This window comes from Gigantopelta aegis, chromosome 9 (assembly GCF_016097555.1).
Source record: "Gigantopelta aegis isolate Gae_Host chromosome 9, Gae_host_genome, whole genome shotgun sequence".
NCBI classification, from domain to species: Eukaryota; Metazoa; Mollusca; class Gastropoda; order Neomphalida; family Peltospiridae; genus Gigantopelta; species Gigantopelta aegis.
The window spans coordinates 9,537,321-9,560,885 of NC_054707.1; the positions used below are offsets into that span (position 1 = coordinate 9,537,321).

Genomic DNA, 23,565 nt, shown 5'->3' on the forward strand with positions numbered 1-23,565 from the left:
CTACAGGCTGGTAGGTAATGAGTTCGGATCCCAGTTGAGGCATGGGATTTTTTATCCAGATACCGACTCCAAACCCTGAGTGAGTGCTTTGCAAGGCTCAACGGGTAGGTGTAAACCACTTGCACCGACCAGTGATCCATAACTGGTTCAACAAAGGCCATGGTTTGTGCTATCCTGCCTGTGGAAAGCGCAAATAAAAGATCCCTTGCTGCTAATCGGAAAGAGTAGCCCATGTAGGGGCGACAGTGGGTTTCCTCTCAAAATCTGTGTGGTCCTTAACCATATGTCTGATGCCATATAACCGTAAATAAAATGTGTTGAGTGCATCGTTAAATAAAACATTTCTTTCTTTTCAATATTTTCTGTGACTTCTTTCCATCAGTATACTTCACTGATCTGGTATAATCCAGTAGACATCTTTACCTTTCTTAATGCCATTTACCTGTTCTATGCTAATGAATCTCACTCTAATGGTACTTTTCATGTTTACCTCTTACCTGTTAATCAAGTTCCTTCTAAATGTACATACTCACATGTCCCTGAACAGTCACAGCCATGCTGAATGACGTAATGTGGTAACAAGAAAACTTAGACTGGTTCTGCTGATCTGCTGATTAGGCCAGTCTGTTCAGTGTACCTGTTACTCTAATTACTGTTCACTGGCAGATGGCAGAATTAGTGCCTTGACTCATGGTAGTGCAGACAGATGACATCAAAGTGAACACAGGCCCTCCAAAATGATATTTGTTAATTGTTCCACCCATTTTGTATATCTCTGCATCTTTGGCCAAATGTACAAGGTCTGATTGTGTGTCTAACTACAGATATCTAGGTAAAATGTCCAACCGTTATTACCCCTCTATCAATTGTTAGGGTTAGTTTTAGGTTTAGAGTTAGATTTAGGGTTAGAGTTAGATATAGGGTTATGGTGAGTTTTTGAGTTAAGAGGGCAGTTCCCTCTTTATACATGTATCAGTATAATTGGGGAGGGGGTAATAGGTGGAAATCTTTCCGATTATAATGCTTAAACACCTGTGTTTAAAAATAACAGGATTTGTCAATTCTACCCATTCTTTCCATCCAAAGGAGCATCATGTAGACCTGTGATAGAGTGCACACTTGAGATGTGATGGGTTATGGGATTGATGGCCAATGGTGAACCTATTAAGGCATGGTATGTGCTGCCCTGTCCTTGGGCAAGTGTGTATAAAGAATCCTTACTGCTCTTCAGTTGTATAGATATTTTTTTTTTTTTGTCTAACCACACCACTAGAGCACATTGATTTATTAGTCGTTGGCTAATGAATGTTAGACATTTTGTAATTCTGATATAATGATCTTGGAAGAAACCTTAATTTTTTCCAGTAGCAGTAAGGGATTTTTTATATGCATTTTCCCACAGACAAGACAGCATATACCACAGCCTTTGATATACCTGTCATTGGGCACTTGTTGAGATGGAGGGGCGAGATGTAGCCCAGTGGTAAAGTGCTCGCTTAATGTGCGATTGGTCTGGATTGGGCTATTTTTCGCTCCAGCCAGTGCACCATGACTGGTACATCAAAGGCTGTGGTATGTGCTATCCTGTCTATGGGATGGTGAATATAAAAGATCCCTTGCTGCTAATCGAAAAGAGTAGCCCATGAAGTGCGCGACAGCGGGTTTTTACTCTTTCTATATCTGTGTGGTCCTCAACCATATGTCTGACATCATATAACCGTAAATAAAATGTGTTGAGTGCATCATTAAATATAACATTTCCTTCCTTCCTTGTTGAGATGGGGGGAAAACTGAGTAATTCCTCTTAGGAGGTTCAATCCCACGATCCAAGCATCCCAGGCAAGAAGTCTACTTGAAGAACTAGATCCTAGCCTCTCTTTGGTATCCTGGGGGTGGGACGTAGCCCAGTGGTAAAGTGTTCGTTTGATGTGTGGTTGGTCTAGGATCAATCCCCGTCAGTGGACCCATTGATCTATTTCTCGTTACAGCTAGTGCTCCACAACTGGTGTAACAAAGGCTGTGGTATGTACTATCCTATCTGGGATGATGCATATAAAAGATCTCTTGCTGCTAATCGAAAAGAGTTTAAAATGTGCAGAGGTGTCGTTAAACAAACATTCCTTTCCTTTCTTCTCTCACTCTTGACCAAGTGTTGAAATGAGCATATGTTGCACTCCAAATAATTGTATTTTAAAATGTGCTGTGTTATCATTAAACAAAAACTCCTTGCCTTTCCTTTCTCTCACTATCTTAAAACCAAGTCTCGAAATAACGATATGTTACGCATCAAATAGCTGCAAGTTAAAGTGTTCTGACGTGTCACTCAAGAAACATTTCTGTCCTTTACATCTAATAAGATCCAAGCTAGTAATTTAAAAACAAAAACAATTCTGAATAACAAAATACATTGAAATTTTGAGAGTACATTTTTCATAACGACAGCTAGAAGAAACTAGTGCTGCATGTATGGTGGTGAGACATTTATTTTTAGCTAGAAAAATATTCTTAAAGTGGGCAAATTTGTAACAGAGACAAGTTTTAAATGCTGTATAAATTCCATGAATATTTGTCTCCAAAATTAGATTTAATTAGATTAGATTAGAATAGATTTTTAACGACACCCCAGCATAAAAAATATGTTGGGTGTTAAACTATGGTAAAGGCAAAAAATTAAGTGTTTCCACAAGAAAATAATATATGTACATGCATTTTATTGTATCTAAAATATCAAGTTCAAAATTGTTTTGCAGCTCTATTTTCCAGTAAGTATGGCAACTAACTGACTCTTGAATCCATAACTGTTTAGCTGAAATGTTTTCTGATTTCTGTAACCTTGACTAAATTGCAAATTGATGACCATTGTGCCACCTTCATGCTCCTTTAATGATATTCTCATGTAAATATGTGCCGTGTTTTTAACTCAGTTGCTCTATTAATATTAATGCCTTGCATAATTGATCGACTGACAGGTTGTTTTTTTACCTTGGAGTATGAATACAAGCCCCTACCTGGCTATATAGGTGGAGTTCAGCATGAAAATAACTATGAATGAAATGACTAGGTGTTCTGATTTAGCGAAGTGTGGGGTGAGATCTCCCTGATTGGAAGGAGTTGCACAGTGGCCTATTGTCACAGCTGGTCACTTCTATTGTCACAGATTTGTGCCCCAGGCTGGATTAGAGCTGGTGGTGGGCATACACACAGTGTGTGTACCCCAGAGGCAAGCCCAGGCAGGCGGTGGCCACTTTCTTAATGGCTACAGGCTTGTGAGTCAACTCAGATTGTGATTTCTTTAGTGGAAAATTATAATTTTACTTAAATAGTAAACCTAGTTCTGCTGGAGGGGAAATATGTAATTAATTAAATACTTCCTAAATTGAATTTATTTGATTGTGATTTCTTTAATGGAAAATTATAGCTTTTGCTTAAATATAGTAAACCTATATGTAATTAATTAATTATTTCATAAATTAAATACTTTGTGTAATGAATTTGTTATATTAAGAAATAGTTATTATAAATAAAATTGAATGGTGAAATTGTTGTGTAAATTCCAAAACCTTTTTTCAATAATTATACTTAACTGAAACTATGTTATATGGAATGGAATATGGTGTACTATTTTCGATTTTTTAAGCAAAAAATAAAAAATAAAATAAACAATTTAAAATCCTCCAAATTCTGTATGTAAATTATATCACCTTATTTTAATTATTGTGAAACATTAACTGTCAGATTTTGTGGAAAAATAGTTTTATGAAACAAGTAGAAACATTAAGACACCACTACACATACAACTACCTGTCTGCAGTAAATCTTTCAAAAAGGAGAAATCTGCTTGAAATGTCATGTGGATTGTTTAAAAGTGACTGTGTCGGTGTTCCCTTGAATGTCAGATGACTGTTTAACCAAAAGGAAAACACAACCATAACTCTTGACAGCAGTACGTGAAAGAAGCTCAGCAAATCCCCACCAGAGATGTCACATACAAGCATTCTTCAATAAAGCCATGTTGACAAAAACGTTCTCGCCACGAGAAACCCGCCCACTGACTGGCGCAGATTAAACTAATTATAATCAGGTGTGAAACGGGATTATGACTTTTTCACCGCTTGTTTCAGCGTGGCTATAGATGTCTTTATATGTATATATATATATATATATATATATATATAGGGTCTACCGTAAAGCAGGCTGACCATGTGTTTTAGTATTGCTGTCTTTGTGCCGAACGTTAAAAACCAGGTGTTAAGTTGTTGAAGCAAGTTTTGTACAGACATGAAGTTTCGGTTTTGCCTGCAGTGTTGAGAATGTCAGGGAAAGATCAAATTAGGAGCATTGTTGTTCAGTGGAGTGGAGAAAGTCATTGGAGCACAGCCTCTCTGGATTATCAATGGTAACAGGTTGCTGGCGTGAAAACGACCGTGTTTACATGTCGGGGAGTGCGATGTAGCTGCGGTGCGTTACCACCATCGGCCACGCGGGTGTCACCACAATGATGTGCCACGTTTCTAAGTGGGTGCATGTACAAAAGCAGTTCTTGCAAACTCGATTCGTATTGTGGGTGTTGGTAAATGGATACGTATAAAAGCTACATTCTTACAAACTTTTGATTCACACTGTGGGTGTTGGTAAACAGCAAGAGTGTAATATATTGTCTGCCTTCAATTCAGCTGAATGACAGATATTGTGTGTATGGAAAGTTTATATGACTGTCAACTTATCTGTTCACATAGTGGGGACAAATACTCACACATACCAGCTGAATCAAAGAGCACAGGTCATCAGGGCAAAAACATGTTAGTGAAAAAATTTTACATTCTGTGTCATAAACTCATGAGTACTGAATTGCTTGTACGTCATTATATATTATGATTCCTATGTTGGTGTGTATATATCTTGTGTGGTTATGCTTCCATGTAGCTTTATAATGTGTGTGGATTTGTACCTATACATTTCCATTTTTATGACTGTTTGGCACTAGAAGTGGCCTGCCTAGTTGTTGGGAGAGACAGACTGATATTTATATAAAAGTTATAATTGCAGACTTTAGTTCTGGAGCTCTAAACTGCAAGGACTTAAAGATATAAATATTCATTCTGGAGCTCTGAGCTGTGATGACTTAAAGTTATAATTGCAGACATTCATTCTGGAGTTCTGAACTGTGATGACTTAAAGTTATAATTGCAAACATTCATTCTGGAGTTCTGAACTGCATGGACTTAGTTATAATTACTGGAGTTCGTTCTGGAGTTTTTAAACTGCATGGAGTTAAAGTTATAATTACAGACATTTGTTTTGGAGTTCTAACTGCATGGAGTTAAAGTTATAAGTACAGACATTTGTTTTGGAGTTCTAACTGCATGGACTCGTAGTTATAATTACAGACATTTGTCCTGGAAGTCTTCAAAACTTAGGACTTGGACAGCAATGCTTAAATGGGCTCAACAAAGGTGAGTATGTTAGTGCAGTATATATAAGATCTGTCAGCATTTCCTTGTAAAGGGATTCTTGTATCTAGTCGTTGCAATGTCAATAACTGATGTCTCTGTGATTTAACAGTGGTAATCGGAGGTACAAATAATTATTATATCTCTGGATCGAATTTGTAAAGCCTGTTTGTGTCTTACAGGCTTGTAACTACAAACATTTATAATGCTTAACCAACTGCATTTAAGAAAAACAAGGCTTCATAAATTTGGCTCTCTGTGACTTCTGAATTGTAATCTGAAGTATAAATAATAATATCTGAGTAATAAAACAGATTTCATAGTGACTTCTGAATTGTAATCTGAAGTATAAATAATAATATCTGAGTTATAAAACAGATTTCATAGTGACTTCTGAATTGTAATCTGAAGTATAAATAATAATATCTGAGTAATAAAACAGATTTCATAGTGACTTCTGAGTAGTAATTAAATCTGGATTACATAATAAAATAATAAGTAGATATTTCTCTGACTTTTCAGTTGTAATCCACGGTTATTGTTTTACATGCTGTTGGCAGAAAATACTGCCCAATGTTAAATCTTCCTGAGTCATTGCTAGCAAGGTTTGGTCTACATGCACTTCTCATTTTAATCCAAATTCAAATCAGTGTCTCTCCACAATAATTCTAATAATTACATGTAAAACCATTAAAACTCATTCAGAATATTTTTAATACTTTTTCCCTTTTTCCGATGACACCGGCTAAAGGAAGTTTTTTCTTTTGTTTCTTTATGTATTAGCAGCTATAGAGTTAGCACAGTTCTCTGTGATTTCTGAGTGATCTGGGTAACAATTAACTAATTTTAAACACACTTCACTCATAGCTAGTGAAATCTGGATCTTGACAGTGGGGTAAACAACAAATATTCTGTCACAAACGATGGAGACATTCAGACAAAATGATCTGGCCTGAAAAACTTTCACCATGTATTTCCATCATTCTTCTCACAATATTAACTGCGTGAAAATGAATACCAGATAGTGATTCATTTGGGACCCTCTATTGCTGTTTGGTATAGTAATGCAAATATGATTAAACGTTTTTATCTGGGCCAAAACCAGCCTGCTCCTCCCCTCACCCTGAAAAAAGGCATAAGAGCTTGTCACTGCTGCACACGTTTGGTTGGTTGTAACATCACAACAAATCCTCCAAAGCATAAGAGCTTGTATGCCTGTTGTGTTAACTGAGACCTTTTTATGGCTACCATTAAATATATTATATAGTGAGCCATGCAGTGTGAAATACGCCATCTGTTAGTCACATGTTTGACTTGTGCAGCTGATTGATGCGTGTCACTGACTTCCAACATTGCATTAGTTTGCTTTTTTGGCCATCATACATGTATACAGGGGGTGAAACGTAGTCCAATGGTAAAGCACTCGCTTGGTTCACGGTCATTGTGGGATCAATCCCCATCGGTGGGCCCATTGGGCTACTTTTCGCTCCATCCAGTGCACTATGGCTGGTACATCAAAGGCCGTGGTATGTGCTATCTTGTCTATGGGATGGTGCATATAAAAGATTCCTTGCTGCTAATCGAAAAAAGTATTCCATGAAGTGGCAACAGTGGGTTTCCTCCCTCAATATCTGTGTGCTCTATAACCATATATCCGATGCCATATAAGTTATAACCGTAAATAAAATGTGTTGAGTGTGTTGTTAAATAAACTATTTTCCTTTCTTCCATATATATGTATATATGGATGTGCATATAAAAATGCTCTGAATCAAGCAATGGTGTTTAATTTCACTTGACAGCACAATATTAATGATCTTGTCAGGGTTTTATCAGCTATGTTTCTAGAATGGGATAATGACCACCATTCCCCAAGTGCCATGTCGGTTTTTTATTCCAAATTTTCGAGTTAAAAATTCCCAATCTGAATGTATATATAATTCCCATGTTTTATTATCATATAAAGACTTATTTTGAAAATGATATGTAGCACTTAACCCCAATAAGATTTGTAAATGCAAAATGCAAAATAGATATATATATATATATATTAATTTGAATAAATACAAGAACATGTATATAGTATTACTCTTTTAAATTCTAACTTAGACAATTCAAAAAAAAAAAAACCCACCAAAATTCCCAAAATCAAAGCATTGGATGTCAAGTCACATAGCTTGTACTAGCAAACTATACCCTCACCTAATTTATTAGGTGGAATAATGTTTATACAAATCATAAATCACTTTAATGTTCTCACTGTTATTGTTTTGTGTCTTTGAAGATAAATTTTAGTACACAAAGATCCACCCATATGATTACTTAAAAAATCTCATTTACAATATTTCACAGTTGGAAAATAAAACCAACAAACTGCAGTCTGACTTGTAGTAACTAAGAATCCACATTGATGAATTTTATGTGTCCACTTAAGACAGTGGCTGCCACATACAGGTTAATGTGCATTATATATATATACTCTTCAAAAGAAGAAACGCAAAACCACATTGTCGTAACATTTGGAGAATTGATTTAATTATTGAATGGTGAGGCTATAATTACCAAATGTTGCAGGATTGTTCACAATTCACTCTAGTCCATTGTGAGTAAGTGATAGGACACACCACCAAGGTCAAGGTCATCTGGAGTCAATACCGGGTGTGGCCTCCACGTGTGTTGACAACTGCCTGGCACCGCCTGCCCATTGAAGCAACCAGAGTACGGATGACGTCCCGGGGGATGGTGGCCCACTCGGCCTGCAAGGCTGCTGCCAGCTCGGGCAGGGTCTGGGGCTGTGGTTTTCGCTGTCGGAGGCGTTGGTCCAACTTGTCCCATAGATGCTCAATTGGGTTCAAATCCGGTGATATCGATGGCCAAGAAAGGACATTAATGTTGTTGTTCTGTAGGAAAGCCGTTGTGAGACGTGCTGTGTGAGGCCTGGCGTTGTCATGTTGGAACACTGCATTGGCGTTGGCCATAACTGGAACGATGTGTGGCCGGAGGATCTGGTCAATGTAGCCCTGTGCATTCAGGTTGCCCTGCATGTGGACCAGGTCAGTTCTGCCAGTGTGTGAGATGGCTGCCCACACCATGACACTACCCCCGCCGAATCTGTCCACTTCCTGCACGCAGTTTGCCGCATAACATTCACCACGATGCCTATACACGCGACATCTTCCATCATGATGTCGGAGCAGAAATCGGGACTCGTCACTGAACCACACCTGTCTCCATCGCAGTTGAGGCCATTGTCGATGAATCTGGCACCACTGCAGTCGGAGTCGACGGTGTTGTGGTGTTAAGATGACACCTCGAACTGGACGTCTGGCACAAATTCCAACCTCACGTAGGCGGTTCCGTACGGTCTGGTCGGATATCCTGCGCAAACCTGGTATTGCTGCGGCTGTGGAGGTAGCAGTAGTCAATCGTTCCCGAAGGTGGCGTACCCGGATGTAGCTGTCCTGCCCGGGGGTAGTGACCCGTGGTCGACCGGATCTAGGGAGGTCACGTGTTGATCCATGTTGCTGGTAACGGTCCCACAGTCTGGAGATGGTGCTTGGGGACACATGGAATGCCCTGGCAACGGCCGTTCTGGATTCGCCTGCGTCTAGTCGGCAGATGGCATTGTTTCTCTGCGGTTCACTGAGACGTGGCATGTCCTGGATTGTCAACTGTCGGCCAGATACAGAGGCCAGGCAAGCGAACACCCTGCACTTTTATACTGTCGGTGTTCATGTTGCACGTGCAGACAACGCACGTGCAGTGGTGACATGGTTTGCACGTGGCTGCGTTTTTGCGAATATTCACATTTTGGAACTTTATTGTACAATAGCTGCGTTTTATCGAATGTAACTGTGGGAATGTGTTTGGGACATGCAATGACCTTATATTCACAAAGCATGAACCGGTAGGAAACATAAAATCGGAGTTATAACCCATTTGTACCCTTTTGCGTTTCTTTTTTTGAAGAGTATATATACACACACACACAATGAAACCCCACAAATCTGGACCCTCTGTAAACCAGATTTATCTCAAAACCAGATGTTTTTCAAAATCTATTTTTAAAAATCATGATCTAAATATACAACGTAGCCTTTCTAAACTGGATATCATTAACATATTTATGTCAAATCATTGACAGTCACCCCCCCCCCCCCCCCCCCCCCCCATATTTTACATTTCACTGATTTTCTTAACTTTGTGTAAAGATGTAAGGGCCTAGCTGGCACAGCATTGTAGAACACAGAAGTGATCAATATATTTCATGTTTTAAATAATAAACTTGCACTTTTATCATGTATTTTAATTAATTTCTTTTTACATTTTGTCTTAAAATGAGGGACATGATTTAGGTCAGTCAGTTTAGTGCTTGCATCACAGGATCGAACCACCTCGGTGGATCCATTGAACTGACTGGGTTTTTAATCGTTCTAACTAGTTTACCACAACTAGACAAAGGCTGTGGTATGTGCTTTTCTGTCTGTGGGAAAGTGCATATAAAAGATCCCTTGCTGCTAATGGAAAAATATAGCAGGTTTCCTCTGATGACTATGAGTCAGAATTACCAAATGTTTGACATCCAGTAGCTGATGATAAATTAATCAATGTGCTCCAGTGGTGTCATTAAACAAAAACAAACTTTAAACTCAACTTATCCTTAAAATGGGTTGATGGTACTAAAAATAATATGATATATCGCGGTCACAAATATCTCATAATACCCATCCCTGATAATTAAGGATAATTAAGGTGCCTCCCACCCACTCATGTGATCACTAGCGAATTTATTTACCACTCCTCCTCTTCCTGTAAAAGCTATATATAACACTTATTCATACCATTTTGTATTGTTATTATTATTAATTTTTTTTTTATCAATTAGCAAATAATGTAGTCCTTCCTTTCAAGATAGAGCAATTGAGTCTTTTGTTGTGATTACTTTGGTAAGTGAAATTCTCGACACCAATTTATCCCGAGATTTCCAATAATTGCGGCGGTGAATGAAGTCAATGGACTGTCACGATGGAATTTTCTCTCACACCATTGTGATGAACCACCGAACAGAGGTGACATCCATCTCTATCAAAATACTAGACTAGTGCTGTGACCGGGCTACCAATTGTTAGACTGGTACTGCTGCGACCTGGCTACCTACCTATTCCAGTGGTGTTTTCTCAGCTTTTTATGACCGATGTATTGTTTGCACGCTTCATGTCACTTGAAATAAGTGGCACATTCCACCTATTGAAATAAAGCGAGGGTAATGAGTTATAAGCTGTACAGTGGTTGTGATGTAGGCCCGACGGTCCATGTTTGAAGTGTTGGGCAGGGAGAGACTTTATAGATCAATATAAGATTTATTGGGCTGATAGCAACCGGCCACTGTAGAGAGATACCGTGAATGTGTGACGGCGTTTATAAATAAGTTATAAACAATACGTACAAACAATGCGGTAGAGAGCTGACTCGCTGGGATTATGGGCAACCATTTAAGGTAATATTTGTTTTGTAATATAGTGACGTTTTTGTATTTTATTATTGCTATATTAGTATATATGAACTATGTCTTTATGAACTTTGTATATTCTATACATGTTTCAATTATGCTTGTTGAAAGACCCACAGATAGTATGTGGGTCAATTTTATTCTTTAATCACATATGTAACTCACCTAAACAGTTCTAGTCTATTACATAATAATATAATTATTCATGACAAACACTAGTGATTAGCCACATATCTTACATTGTCCTTGTTATTTAAAACTTAAATGCATTTAAAATAAATGAGAAGTGATCATTATTTGTAAATTTGGCTTGTATAGTGTTCTAACATTTGCATACCTGTAGCTAATATATGGCTCGGTATACAGCAGTTTTATCATAATGGCTATTTTCTGGGTCACCTTGTGAGCTTAACGATGACTGACATTATGACCATAATGATTGAGTACTTTAATTCCTTGGTTCAAGCCAAGTCAGATTATTCAACACTTTCATGTTCGCAGCTAGCTGTAAAAATTAAAGAACAGGACTAGGTAGCCACCTTGGGCATGAGTTCTTATTTGGGTCAGCACAATTATGGAGGGGCAGTACAAGACACTGGGTGGTTCCCAAGCTGTGGTCTGTCTAAGCAGATCTTTCCAGAGGTTAAGGTGTGGTGGGAGGGTAGGGAAAGATAAACTAGGCAGGTGAGCATAAGACAGGGTTGCTTGAAGCTTTGGTGGATGAAAATATGTCAAATGGTTAAGTCTTGGATCAGTACGTCGCATGCATTCAGATTATAGCTGTGATGGACTGCAGTAACACTACTCTGTCACAGTACCTGGCTGGGATCTGGCTCAATTGGTACAGAACTCTCTTGAGGTGCTTTGGTCGAAGGATTGAAGTTTCTTGGTGAATTCATTCTCTAATTTAATTTTTTCCCATCTCAACAATTGCTTCACTACTGGGATATCAAAGGCAATGGTATGTGCTGTCATGTCTGTGAGATCCCTGGCTGCTAATGTAAAATTGTAGTTTACTCTGAAGACTGCATGTCATGATCACCAAATGTTTGACGTCCAAAAGCGAATGATTAATAAGTCAATGTGCTCTAGTTGTGTCATTAAACAAAACAAACTTTAATCACAGTAGACATGTATTGGTGCCTAGTGATGTTGTTAAACAACATAAAGTTTAGTCACAGTAGCTATGTACTAGCTGTGCTGCTGCTTCACAGTTGTGCACAGCCATGTTGGAGTGAGGTATAATTATCTCAATCTTTGGACAATCTAGGCTAGTTGGTGCTCAACGCCAGTATTGTATTGTGTCCACAGTAAGACATGACTCATGCACCCGCACTGCAGATCTTTTCACACACAAACATCAGATATTTTGATCAATGAACAAGCACACACACACAACTCAGTGTTCTCGCTGGGTGAAAATTAAAGGAGGGCGGTCGCTCGGCACCACACCCTTCAAAAAAACCAAACACACATCAATAAACGAAAAGCAAAAAAAAAAAAGGGGGTTTGGGGAGTAGTTTGGTTACCATATTGTTGTGTGTTAGTAGACTTTGAGAAAAGACATACTCCTTTATTTGCCTATAAAAAAGTGCAAAGGGGTTTATAAAAAAACCTCGTCTTTTAATTGAACCGAAGATGATATCCGTCTGACATTCATGGGCAGTTCCGATTTTGCTGGACCGATCAAAGTTTTAATATTATTATTTTTAATAAAGATTTCAAGATATACAAAAAATAATAAAGATGTTTGTAAAGTGATCTCCTAATGTCAGATACATTTTTGTTATTTCCATCTTCATCGAATGAATTGATCGCTGTGATAAAATATTATCGCCAGTTTTGTTTTTGTAAAGGCGGTGCATATATTATTTGGCACTCAAGATAAATGATTTTGATAAACACTACCACTTCCGTTGTTTTTATAAGCGTTCATATCCCCTCAAAATGAAAAGTTTACAATATTTTATAAAGAACTGCTGAATAAACAGAATAACAGAAAGTAAAAATCATCAGTTTTAGCCAATTATATCTGCAACTGAGGACAAAATATAAAACGATAGTTAGTGGAAACAAAAGACAGAATGACCGTTCTGACCACGTGAATAATTTGGTGCCAAATAAGATGGGGTTTTTTCAATCGGAGATTGCCGAATCCGTAAAAAATAAATGTTTTCATTGCTTACATAAAATATAACTTTTATTGTGTCTATCAAACATACAAATGAATACAGATATTGGACAAAATAGAGGCTGTTAAAAATACTGTTAAATTACGTTACGGTAACTGTCGTAAATGTTTCGTCAATTGCTTGTTCGTACACAATGCGGCTTGTTTCCTTTGATGTCCAGTGTGCAGACTGATTGTTGTTTTTTGTGTGGAAAAAAGTGCATTTGGAAATAGCAGAGATAGGTGTTGGAAAATAAAGAGGGGCGCTCAAAAATAAAGGAGGGCCCTCAAAAATAAAGGAGGGCGGGGAAAGTGAAAGGAGGGCGGCAAAATAGAATAGCGGGGCGGGGCGCCCCGCTTAAATGGAGCAGCGAGAACACTCGCATGATGGTATATCATGTGAAGAGCTTGTCGTGGGAGGAGCTTGTTGTGTGATGAGCTTGTTGTGTGAGGAGCTTGTCGTGGGAGGAGCTTGTTGTGTGAGGAGCTTGTCGTGTGAGGAGCTTGTCATGTGAGGAGCTTGTCGTGGGAGGAGATTGTCGTGGGAGGAGATTGTTGTGTGAGGAGCTTGTCATTTGAGGAGCTTGTCATTTGAGGAGCTTGTCATGTGAGGAGCTTTTCATGTGAGATATGAGGAGCATGTCATGTGAGGAGCTTGTCATGTGAGGAGCTAAGAGATAATAAACTCCTTATCGCCTTCAACACAATTTGTGACCAGCCTTTTGCCCATTTCATCCAGGGATTGTAAATCTCTATTATCAACCACATGCTATCCATCATTTCTCAGGATATTACATTAATAACAGAGTTTTGCAATCTCCTCATGAAAGTTTGTTTTGTTTAACGACACCATTAGAGCACATTAATTTATTGATCATCGACTATTGGATGTCAAGACAGTTGGTAATTCAGACATATAGTGTCGAATATACAAAGCCTGTTTATGTCTTACACATGTGTAACTACATACATTGACAATGCTTAAACACCTGTTTATGTCTTACACGCGTGTAACTACACACATTGACAATGCTTAAACACCTGTTTATGTCTTACACACGTGCAACTACACACATTGACAATGCTTAAACACCTGTTTATGTCTTACACACGTGCAACTACACACATTGACAATGCTTAAACACCTGTTTATGTCTTACACATGTGCAACTACACACATTGACAATGCTTAAACACCTGTGTTGAAAAACAAAAAAAACAAAACAGGCTTCGTAAATTCAGCTCAGTGTTTTAACTTAGCGAGGAAACACACTACATTTTTTTATTAGTAGCAAGGGGTCTTTTATATGCACACACAGGACAGCACATACCACAGCCGTTGATATACCAGTCATGAAGCAATGGTTGGGCCAGGAAGAAACCCAATAGGAGGTGATTTGATCCTATGAAGCAAGCCCCTCAGGCACTCTACTGACTAAGCTAGATCCTGCCCCGTGGGCAAATTGTGACAAAAGTGATAATGTTTAACGTCTCCCAGTTTAGGAATTTCTCTGTAGTGTAGGGGCAGGATGTAGCCCAGTGGTAAAGCTCTCGCCTGATGTGCGGTTGGTTTGGGATCGATCCCTATTGGTGGACCCATTTGGACTATTTCTCGTTCCAGCCAGTGCACCACGACTTTTATATCATCAAAGGCCGTCGTTTGTGCTATCCTGTCTATGGGTTGGTACATATGAAAGATCCCTTGCTACTAATGGAAAAAAAGGTAGCGGGTTTCCTCTCTAAGACAATATGTCAAAATTACCATATATTTGACATCAAATAGGCAATAGTGTGCTCTAGTGGTGTCATTAAAAAAAAAGTGTAAAAGAAAATAATCTTCCACAAAAACCCTGACATCATAGTTAATGAGTCTTCATGACTTAAAGAGAATCTCCTGTTATTCTGGAACACTATAGTCATGCCAGTGTATTTTTGTGCTAAATCATTCTGAAGACTATTCTTAATTGCTAATATTTGATTTTGTCTGTGATGTGCCGATATTTGATTTGCCCCACAAGGTTTGTTGATACTTAATATTATCTAAATATGGTTTTAGTGGTTGCAGCGGGATTATTGGCCTTTAATGAATTAATCAATGTTCAGGGCATATCGGTGCAAATAAAAACATTTACTATTGGCAATCAAGCTACGTATAACTGTATACTGTCAGCAGATAAAAATCAGTGTGATGAACTGATAACAACAACATTGGGCTATTTCTCATTCTAGCCAGTGCACCACGACTGGTATATGAAAGGCGGTGGTATGTGCTATCCTGTCTGTGGGATGGAGCGTATAAAAGATCCCTTGCTGCTAATTGGAAAGAGTAGCCCATAAAGTGGTGACAGCGGGTTTCTTCTCTCAATATCTGTATGGTCCTTAACCATATGTCCGATGCCATCTAACCATAATTAAAAGTGTTGAGTGTGTCGTTAAATAAACCATTTCCTTCCTGATAACAACAAACTGTAATTAAATTGCATGACAAAAAAACAGAGACTAACAGACTACATTGTGTAATGGTATACACAGCTGATGTTGACAAACGCTTGAGTTTTGAGATTCACTGTACATGCAGACATAACTTCAGTTAGAGAGACAGACTTCGCCTTGAACAAAATTGAGAGGAGTGATTAATTGCTCCCAAACATAGGTTATGGGGAGCCATTTATGATATTACCACATTGATGCCATATAAATTTGCATGTTAAGAGGAGCATAAATTACACTCGGACTAGTTTCAGGGGAGTGATGAGGAGCGAGAGTGGTAACTCCCCTTAAAGGACAAGGTCTCTATCTCATGGTCCATTGCTTGACGTGGTGAAGTAGCTTGCATGTCTTAGTGACTCGGGAGAGCTATGCCAGCTAGAGCATCAGCTCCTGGTAGGGTCATCCTATAGCTGGACTGGTCAAAGGGTAAAGACTAGACTAATATGGACCAGGCAGACAAAGGACATGAGTCAAGAAAGACAACTGTCTAGGAGAAGCAAACTCCAAAATCAAAACAGGGCTGGAGAGGCTCAGAATCCTAGTAAGGAAACTCTCTTAGGAGAAGGAAAACTCAATACTCAAACCAAGTCCACTGAAATCAGAGTACAGAGCTATGCATAAGCATTAGTGTGGAAACCAAAAGGAAATGTCTGTGCATGCACCAAGCTCTATGATCATGACAAGGTCTGGAGGGAAATGATCCACTTACATGTAGATTCCAGCCAGTCCACCAAGACTGGTATATCAAAGGTCGTGGTATATGCTATCCTGTCTGGGATGGTGCATAAAAAAAAATCCCTTGCTACTAATGGAAAAAATGTAGCGGGTTTCCTAGATCTAAGACTATATGTCAAAATTATCAAATGTTTGACATATCCATTAGCCAATGATTAAAAAAACAAAATCAGTGTGCTCTAGTGGTGTTGTAGTAACATACATGAAAATGAACATAAAATGTGTCAATGTTTAATTATCATTCCTGTTCAATCTTCAAATTGCTTTCTTCAGTTGATCCACAAACTCATTTTCATTCCAACCAGTACAAGTTCATGACTGGTAAATTATTAGCTACGTCGGATTAATGGAGTTCTGTGTGGTTGAAGCTGGATGTAGTCGGCTCAGGGGAAGGAATGTTTTCCCAGTTTCCCAGCAGTGTTAATATGACCCGTTATCAATACAAGTCTGCAAGAGCATGAGCAAATGCAGTGACTTGTCCTGTGGGTTAGCTGACCTTTTTTATTGCTGTACTAGCAAGGAGTCCTTTTTATATGCACTTATCTCAGCAAGACAAAACATTTAATAGTCTAGAGCGGGCTGATTGAAGTTTCACACAGAAACGCAGTTCCTAGGACTTGTTCGAATAGCCGGCCCTTTCATAATACTGAAGAAAATGATGTTTGATGACCCACCGGTCTCAGTGGTGTCGTGGTTAAGCCATCAGACTACAGGCTGGTAGGTACAGGTTTCACAGCCCGGTATACCAGCTCGAACCCAGAGCGAGTTCCTAATTAAGGGCTCAGTGTTTAGGTGTAAGGCCACTACACCCTCTTCTCTCTCACTAACCACTAACCTACCTACAACTAACCCACTGTCCTTCACAGACAGCCCAGATAGCTGAGGTGTATGTCCAGGACAGTGTGCTTGAACCTTAATTGGATATAAGCATGGAAATAAGTTGAAATGAATGAATGTTTGATGACATCCCAGCTTGAAAAATACCTTTATTATTTATTGCAAGTCTCAAACTTAACGATGGCACTGATGGCAATTGCTGTGGCTTCGATATGACTTGCGGTAGATCAGAGATTTTACTGATGGCAGTTTGTGCATTGCTGCTGGATAAAAATTATTGGCTGAATTAAAATGTCTGTAAGCAGACTCAAAATTGCAGCAGGTGAGCATTTTGCCTGTGGAATAAACCTTTAAAAATTACTGTGTGCAACAAATTCTTAAGATATATTTCATTTTTCAGAATGCAGGAAACTTTCAATGCAAAATTACTCATGATGTGAGAAAACCATATTTGAAATATGGTTTTCACACATCACTTGTTGACATAATTTTTTTATTAAAACACACACATGAAATAGCCTCTATAATATAGACTATATGTAGTTATTGCACACAAAGCCAAAACCATGTTGCAGAAAGTGTCTGTCGCCAACCTTAGAAACAAAACTACCGATTATCTACAATGCTAAAAATTGGCTCTTTTAAAAAAAAAGAGAGATTTGTTTTAGGATTTGTTTTTTTCACTTCCTTTTGTTTTCCCAAACAGCCGTAAAAAACCACAAAGCAAATACTAACGTGTTTAAAGCCAAAGCTGCATGTATATGAACTGCAAGGACTGCAAATTGACAGTCACAAGAAAGCAACTCTTAAGACAAACACTGTATTCTAGGTATGCAGGCGGTCAGTTGTGTTAACTCGACCTCCTTTGAGACATTAAGACATGCACATGGTAAGTGCAGCCACAATGCATATACCTTGCTGCTGAGTTGTAAATAATTGTCTCAAAACCATTTAGCTAAGGATAGTGAATTGTCAGATGCCAAACATAGCACAAGGGTGAGACATTTCGGCAAATTGGAACAGCAGACGCACAATGAAATTAAACAACGATTCATAAATATGGGAAGGGCGAACTTGATTATTTTTGTCCTCAAACTGAACAGTGTGTGCCTCTGGTGCCTTTGAAAAGAAACAGCAAATGTCTTGTTTTTAAACAGTCTTTTTAAACTGCAGCAAATATGTGTCTGCCTTTTTGTTAATGGAATTATTGGAAGTGCTGAAGAATTTTAAACTGCAGAAAATATGTGACTGTGCCAGTTTGTTCATGGGGCTGTTGACAGTGGTGAAATGTCTTCTTGTTTTAGTCATCTGTTTTGGTGCTATATATATTTAGTGCCAGAATTGTTATTAATAATAAACTACAGTTCGTGAATTTGTCTTGAGAAACATAAATAAAGCAAATAGACAAAATGAGTCCCTGCAATAAAGTGCATGTGTAGCTGTAAGAATCTGTAAATACTTAGTAAATAAGTATTTTAAAAAATAAAATTTGAATGTAAATAACTTAAGTTCTTTCAAAACATTTGTGCATTTAGTGTAGATTGAATATTATGCTGAAATTAAAACAATTAAAATGAAATATTATAAGCCATAAAAGCAAACTGTACCAAATAATGTCTGAACTAGGAAAAACATCTCTGTAAAATAATTAAATAAAACACATGTTTAGATTGAATTCATAAAATTTTACCAACTTTTAACTCCAGAGGCTATGAGAAAAATGATATTGTATTGACTGCTATTTAATATATATAATTAAACTTGTATCCTTGAGTATGTAATTCTGCAATAGCTGCAAACAGCTTGTACTTTTTTTTAGTAATAATAAAAACAACATCTTTACTCATTCAATTTGGGATGGTATGTTTTGTAAACTTTTGTGATTTGTAAGTTTAAATATACAGTAAATAAATGCAAGATGATTTGGGATAGTAGTTATGATTGTGGATGGTTTGCAAGGCAGCCTCTATGGGCAGGAGGCTGCTTAATAGAGGTGGCTTGGCTCTTAGGTGACTCCTTAATACAGGTTACCATAGAAAACAATTTGGAGAGTAGTTCTGCAATTGATGGTCTACAATACCAGCAAGGTATCACCTTAAAGACAGGTGTCTGTTTTATAGAGGTGGCTGATTGAGTAGGTTTCACTACACCCATACCTGTGTGTGGGTATGGAGAACACCACCCGACCGTGGAGAAACCCAACCAGGTCCAGACATTCCTCCGATTCCAGGTGGTGAGCACCGACATGACCTCCGTTTTTATGTGTGAGAGATTGTCTGACAATGAGAACATTGAGAGCAGCCACTTGAAGTGTGCTACATTATAGGATTGATCCCACTGGCTTAGTTCCACTTTAATGCCCAGAGTATCTTCAAGTATAGCATACACATATACATGTGTGCTACTGTCCTGTCTATAGGGAAAGTGATTATATAAGATGTGCCAGCAGATACCTACTACTATATTTTGCTATGGACCCAGCTGCTGGATATCCAGAAGCTGACTACATTTTAAGGATTGATCCCACTGGCTGGGGCATGCCTGAAATGTTTTGAAGATAGAGGCACGTACATAGGTTTTTTATATCCATATCCATACCTAGTACACATACTATGTGTACAATGAAAGCAGATGGACACATTTTTTGACAGTTTGCAGTGTTCCCCAATGATTTAATTGTATGGGTTGACAAACACCTGTAAGCATGCAAATTAAGTTTCCAAATGGTGTATGAATGATGGGGTTCAAGGACATGCCACACGTTGAATTTTTTTAGTTAAAGATTCTAGAACATACCATACTTTGTATGTTTTAAACTTAACAAATTTACTAGCAGATATATTCTGTTGTATACATTTGTGTTGTGTAGACGTATAACAGTTAACACAATATGAATATATATCTATATATCAATAATATTATCTATAATTTATAGTCCTAGTAGTGACATTTGTAGAGCTGGAAAAAGATAATTAAACAATGCTGAAATACCATTTATAATTGATTGATAAAGGCCTAGAGCATTGTGCTTTGGTTAGAGAAAAAATGCACTGAAAAGCATTCAGAAAAAGTGATGTTAATTCAGACCTGAGATGTCTGGTAGAGGGTGGACATGCCATCAAGACTTACAGGAATTGACTGCTGGACAGCATCTGAACTGAGATGATGGTATATTACACAGAGGACGACCTTTTTCACTTGTGTGCTAAATCCCCCACCACTTGTTGAGTGAGCCACTGATTTGACCATGTTTGATGAAGCTTTGCCTGGCAATTAGACCTGTGAGGTGGGGCTACACCACCACTGGGTAAATATTCTCCTGCCCTTTCTGGGTGAACTCTTTATATTTGTGGTCAAACACCTCTCCAGCAGTCAATTTGTGTTGTGCTGTTTCCAGTACTACCACTCCAGAGCAGTGGAACCTTTGACCCAAGTCTTGCTCCAGAACTGTGGAACTTTTGACCCAACTCTGTTGGCTTGTTTGCTTATATTGCATTAATGTGGCTCAACCAGATGACTTCTTGTAATGGTATCATGGTGTACCTGGGACAGCATCACATATTTGCTCCGGGATAGTGTAACTATTTTGTTTTTCTTTTTTTTTGACATCAGTATCTTGCAGATCCTGTTGAACATGAATTTGTTTGATAATCCTGTTAGTTCATCAGTCTCCATGTTTGTTCATTTGTATAACAGTCTGACAGTCTGTCTACTGGTGTCTTTATTTCCTTCTGTCCATTCATCCCTACTGTTCACCATCTATCAATCCATCCATCCATCCATCCATCCCAACAATCCATCCCTCTATTCCAATGATCCATCCATCCATTCATCCATCTGTCCATCCATCCATCCATCCATCCATCCATCTATACATACATATCATCCACCCATCCATCCATCCTTCCATCCATCCATCCATCCAACCATCCATCCATCAATCCAAAACCCCCCACCCATCCACCACCCATCCACCACCACCCCATCCACTCCACCCATCCCACCCACACCACACACACCCATCCACCATCCATTCACCATCCATCCACCCATCCATCCACCCATCCATCCATCCATCCATCCATCCATCCATCCACCCATCCATCCATAAATGCATCCATCCATCCATCTATGCACATTCCATCCATCCATCCATCCATCCATCCATTTTTTTTTGTACTAATAGTTACACAGAAGTTAAAAGAAATCTATATAATAATTACAGTTACTGAGTACATTTTTATAGCTTTTGATCATCATTTTTAGTTTTCTGTGCCCTCTGGCATTTGAACAGATCATTATCCTGTTTAAAATCTCTTACAAGCATAACACGAACTCATATGTGTGCACTGTGAAACACAATCCGAGTACGAGTGAATGCAACAGCCATGTGTACATGTAACCTCGTGTTGATTGCGTGATGATGTTCTCCGGTCAGATGTCTTGCCATCATGTCCATTCTTCTTTTGTTTCTTTCTGGTTTTACCTGTAACGGACTCCACTGTTAACCGATATTTCACTTCATTCATAAACCTGTTCAGTATATACCCACAAAATTACCTCCATGTAACGTATAATGGCCCTTGACTTCATGGGCGATCGGTGGAGTGTCAAAACTGGCTTGTCTGAATTCCTAGGTGGCGTAAATCTCCCCTGAATACCCAGACTGTAATTTGTTAGAGCAGTATGTCGCACTTGTAGTACTGGTGTGTGTGTGTGCTGTCTGTTGTCAATACAATTAACGTGCTCGTCAGGGTATTGTGTTTACCCATCAACTGTAGGTTTGTTTGATTTACCAGCGATTGTCAATATTTCTGCGTGTGGTATTGTGGTCTGACTGGTTAAATATTAACTCGACTGCTCGTTAGTTATTCATACTCGTTGATTTCATTAAGGCCCGTGATGTAATCTGAAAGAGAAGTGAGGTGTAACTGTTATGGAATATCTCTGACTGTGTATTAATTGAAACACTCTACAGTCTTTTTATGAAAGGAAAGATATGTTTGACTGTAATCGAGTATCCCAGCATTGTGTCAATTAGAAACATTACTTTAGTCCATTTGTGTCAAAAGGTAACCAATGAATTGGCATTAACTGAAAGAAAGGGTGGGACATAGCCCAGTTTTAAAACAAAAAAAGTAAAAGTAAAGTTTGTTTTATTTAACGACGCCACTAGAGCACATTGATTTTTAATCTTATCATCGGCTATTGGACGTCAAACATATGGTCATTCTGACACTGTTTTTAGAGGAAACCCGCTGTCGCCACATAGGCTACTCTTCTTTACGACAGGCAGCAAGGGATCTTTTATTTGCGCTTCCCACAGGCAGGATAGCACAAACCATGGCCTTTGTTGAACCAGTTATGGATCACTGGTCGGTGCAAGTGGTTTACACCTACCCATTGAGCCTTGCGGAGCACTCACTCAGGGTTTGGAGTCGGTATCTGGATTAAAAATCCCATGCCTCGACTGGGATCCGAACCCAGTACCTACCAGCCTGTAGACCGATGGCCTGCCACGACGCCACCGAGGCTGGTAGTTTTAAAACAAATTTAAATGTCTTTTCCAACTATAACTGCAGATAGTAGAGAGTAAGATCAAAACTCCTTCTGGTCCATGCAAGTTTTCTTTTTTTCAAAACTGTTTCCAGGGTTACATGATTCGACCCCCCTAAAATCTTTGTTTGCCACAGTACAGACCCCTCTTTATAATTTCCTGCACATGCACCTGTTACAGCACTTGAGCTTATTAGTAATTTGTAATTAGTTTCAGCTTATCATAAATAATGATTAGTGTTCTTACCAACAGGTATGTAACAAAAATGTATGTATGTACATAGAGGATTCTTCACAAGTGTTCTTTTAATATGGAAAATATCAACCACTTGTGACAAATACCTGTGTGAGCCTCGACAACTACCAATTAACTAGACGACGTTGATATTTTACTTATTAAAAAACACGAGTAGCAAATACCTGTGTGAGCCTCGAGCCCTACCAATTAACTAGACGACGTTGATATTTTACATATTAAAAAACACGAGTAGCAAATACCTGTGTGAGCCTCGAGCCCTACCAATTAACTAGACGACGTTGATATTTTACATATTAAAAAACACGAGTAGCAAATACCTGTGTGAGCCTCGACAACTACCGATTAACTAGACGACGTTGATATTTTACATATTAAAAAAACACGAGTAGCAAATACCTGTGTGAGCCACGACAACTACCGATTAACTAGACGAGGTTGATATTTTACATATTAAAAAACACGAGTAGCAAATACCTGTGTGAGCCTCGACAACTACCAATTAACTAGACGAGGTTGATATTTTACATATTAAAAAAAACGAGTAGCAAATACCTGTGTG

At 38.5% G+C, this 23,565-nt stretch overlaps 1 protein-coding gene across 1 annotated transcript in view; it reads left to right on the forward strand.

Moving 5' to 3' along the window:
* Positions 1-4,393: 4,393 nt before the first annotated feature.
* LOC121380932 overlaps positions 4,394-23,565 on the forward strand; it is a 116,068-nt gene continuing 96,896 nt past the window's right edge. The window contains 1 exon segment of the mRNA XM_041509973.1: positions 4,394-5,453. Within this exon segment, the coding sequence (XP_041365907.1) occupies positions 5,431-5,453 (23 nt within the window). The 5' untranslated portion in view covers positions 4,394-5,430.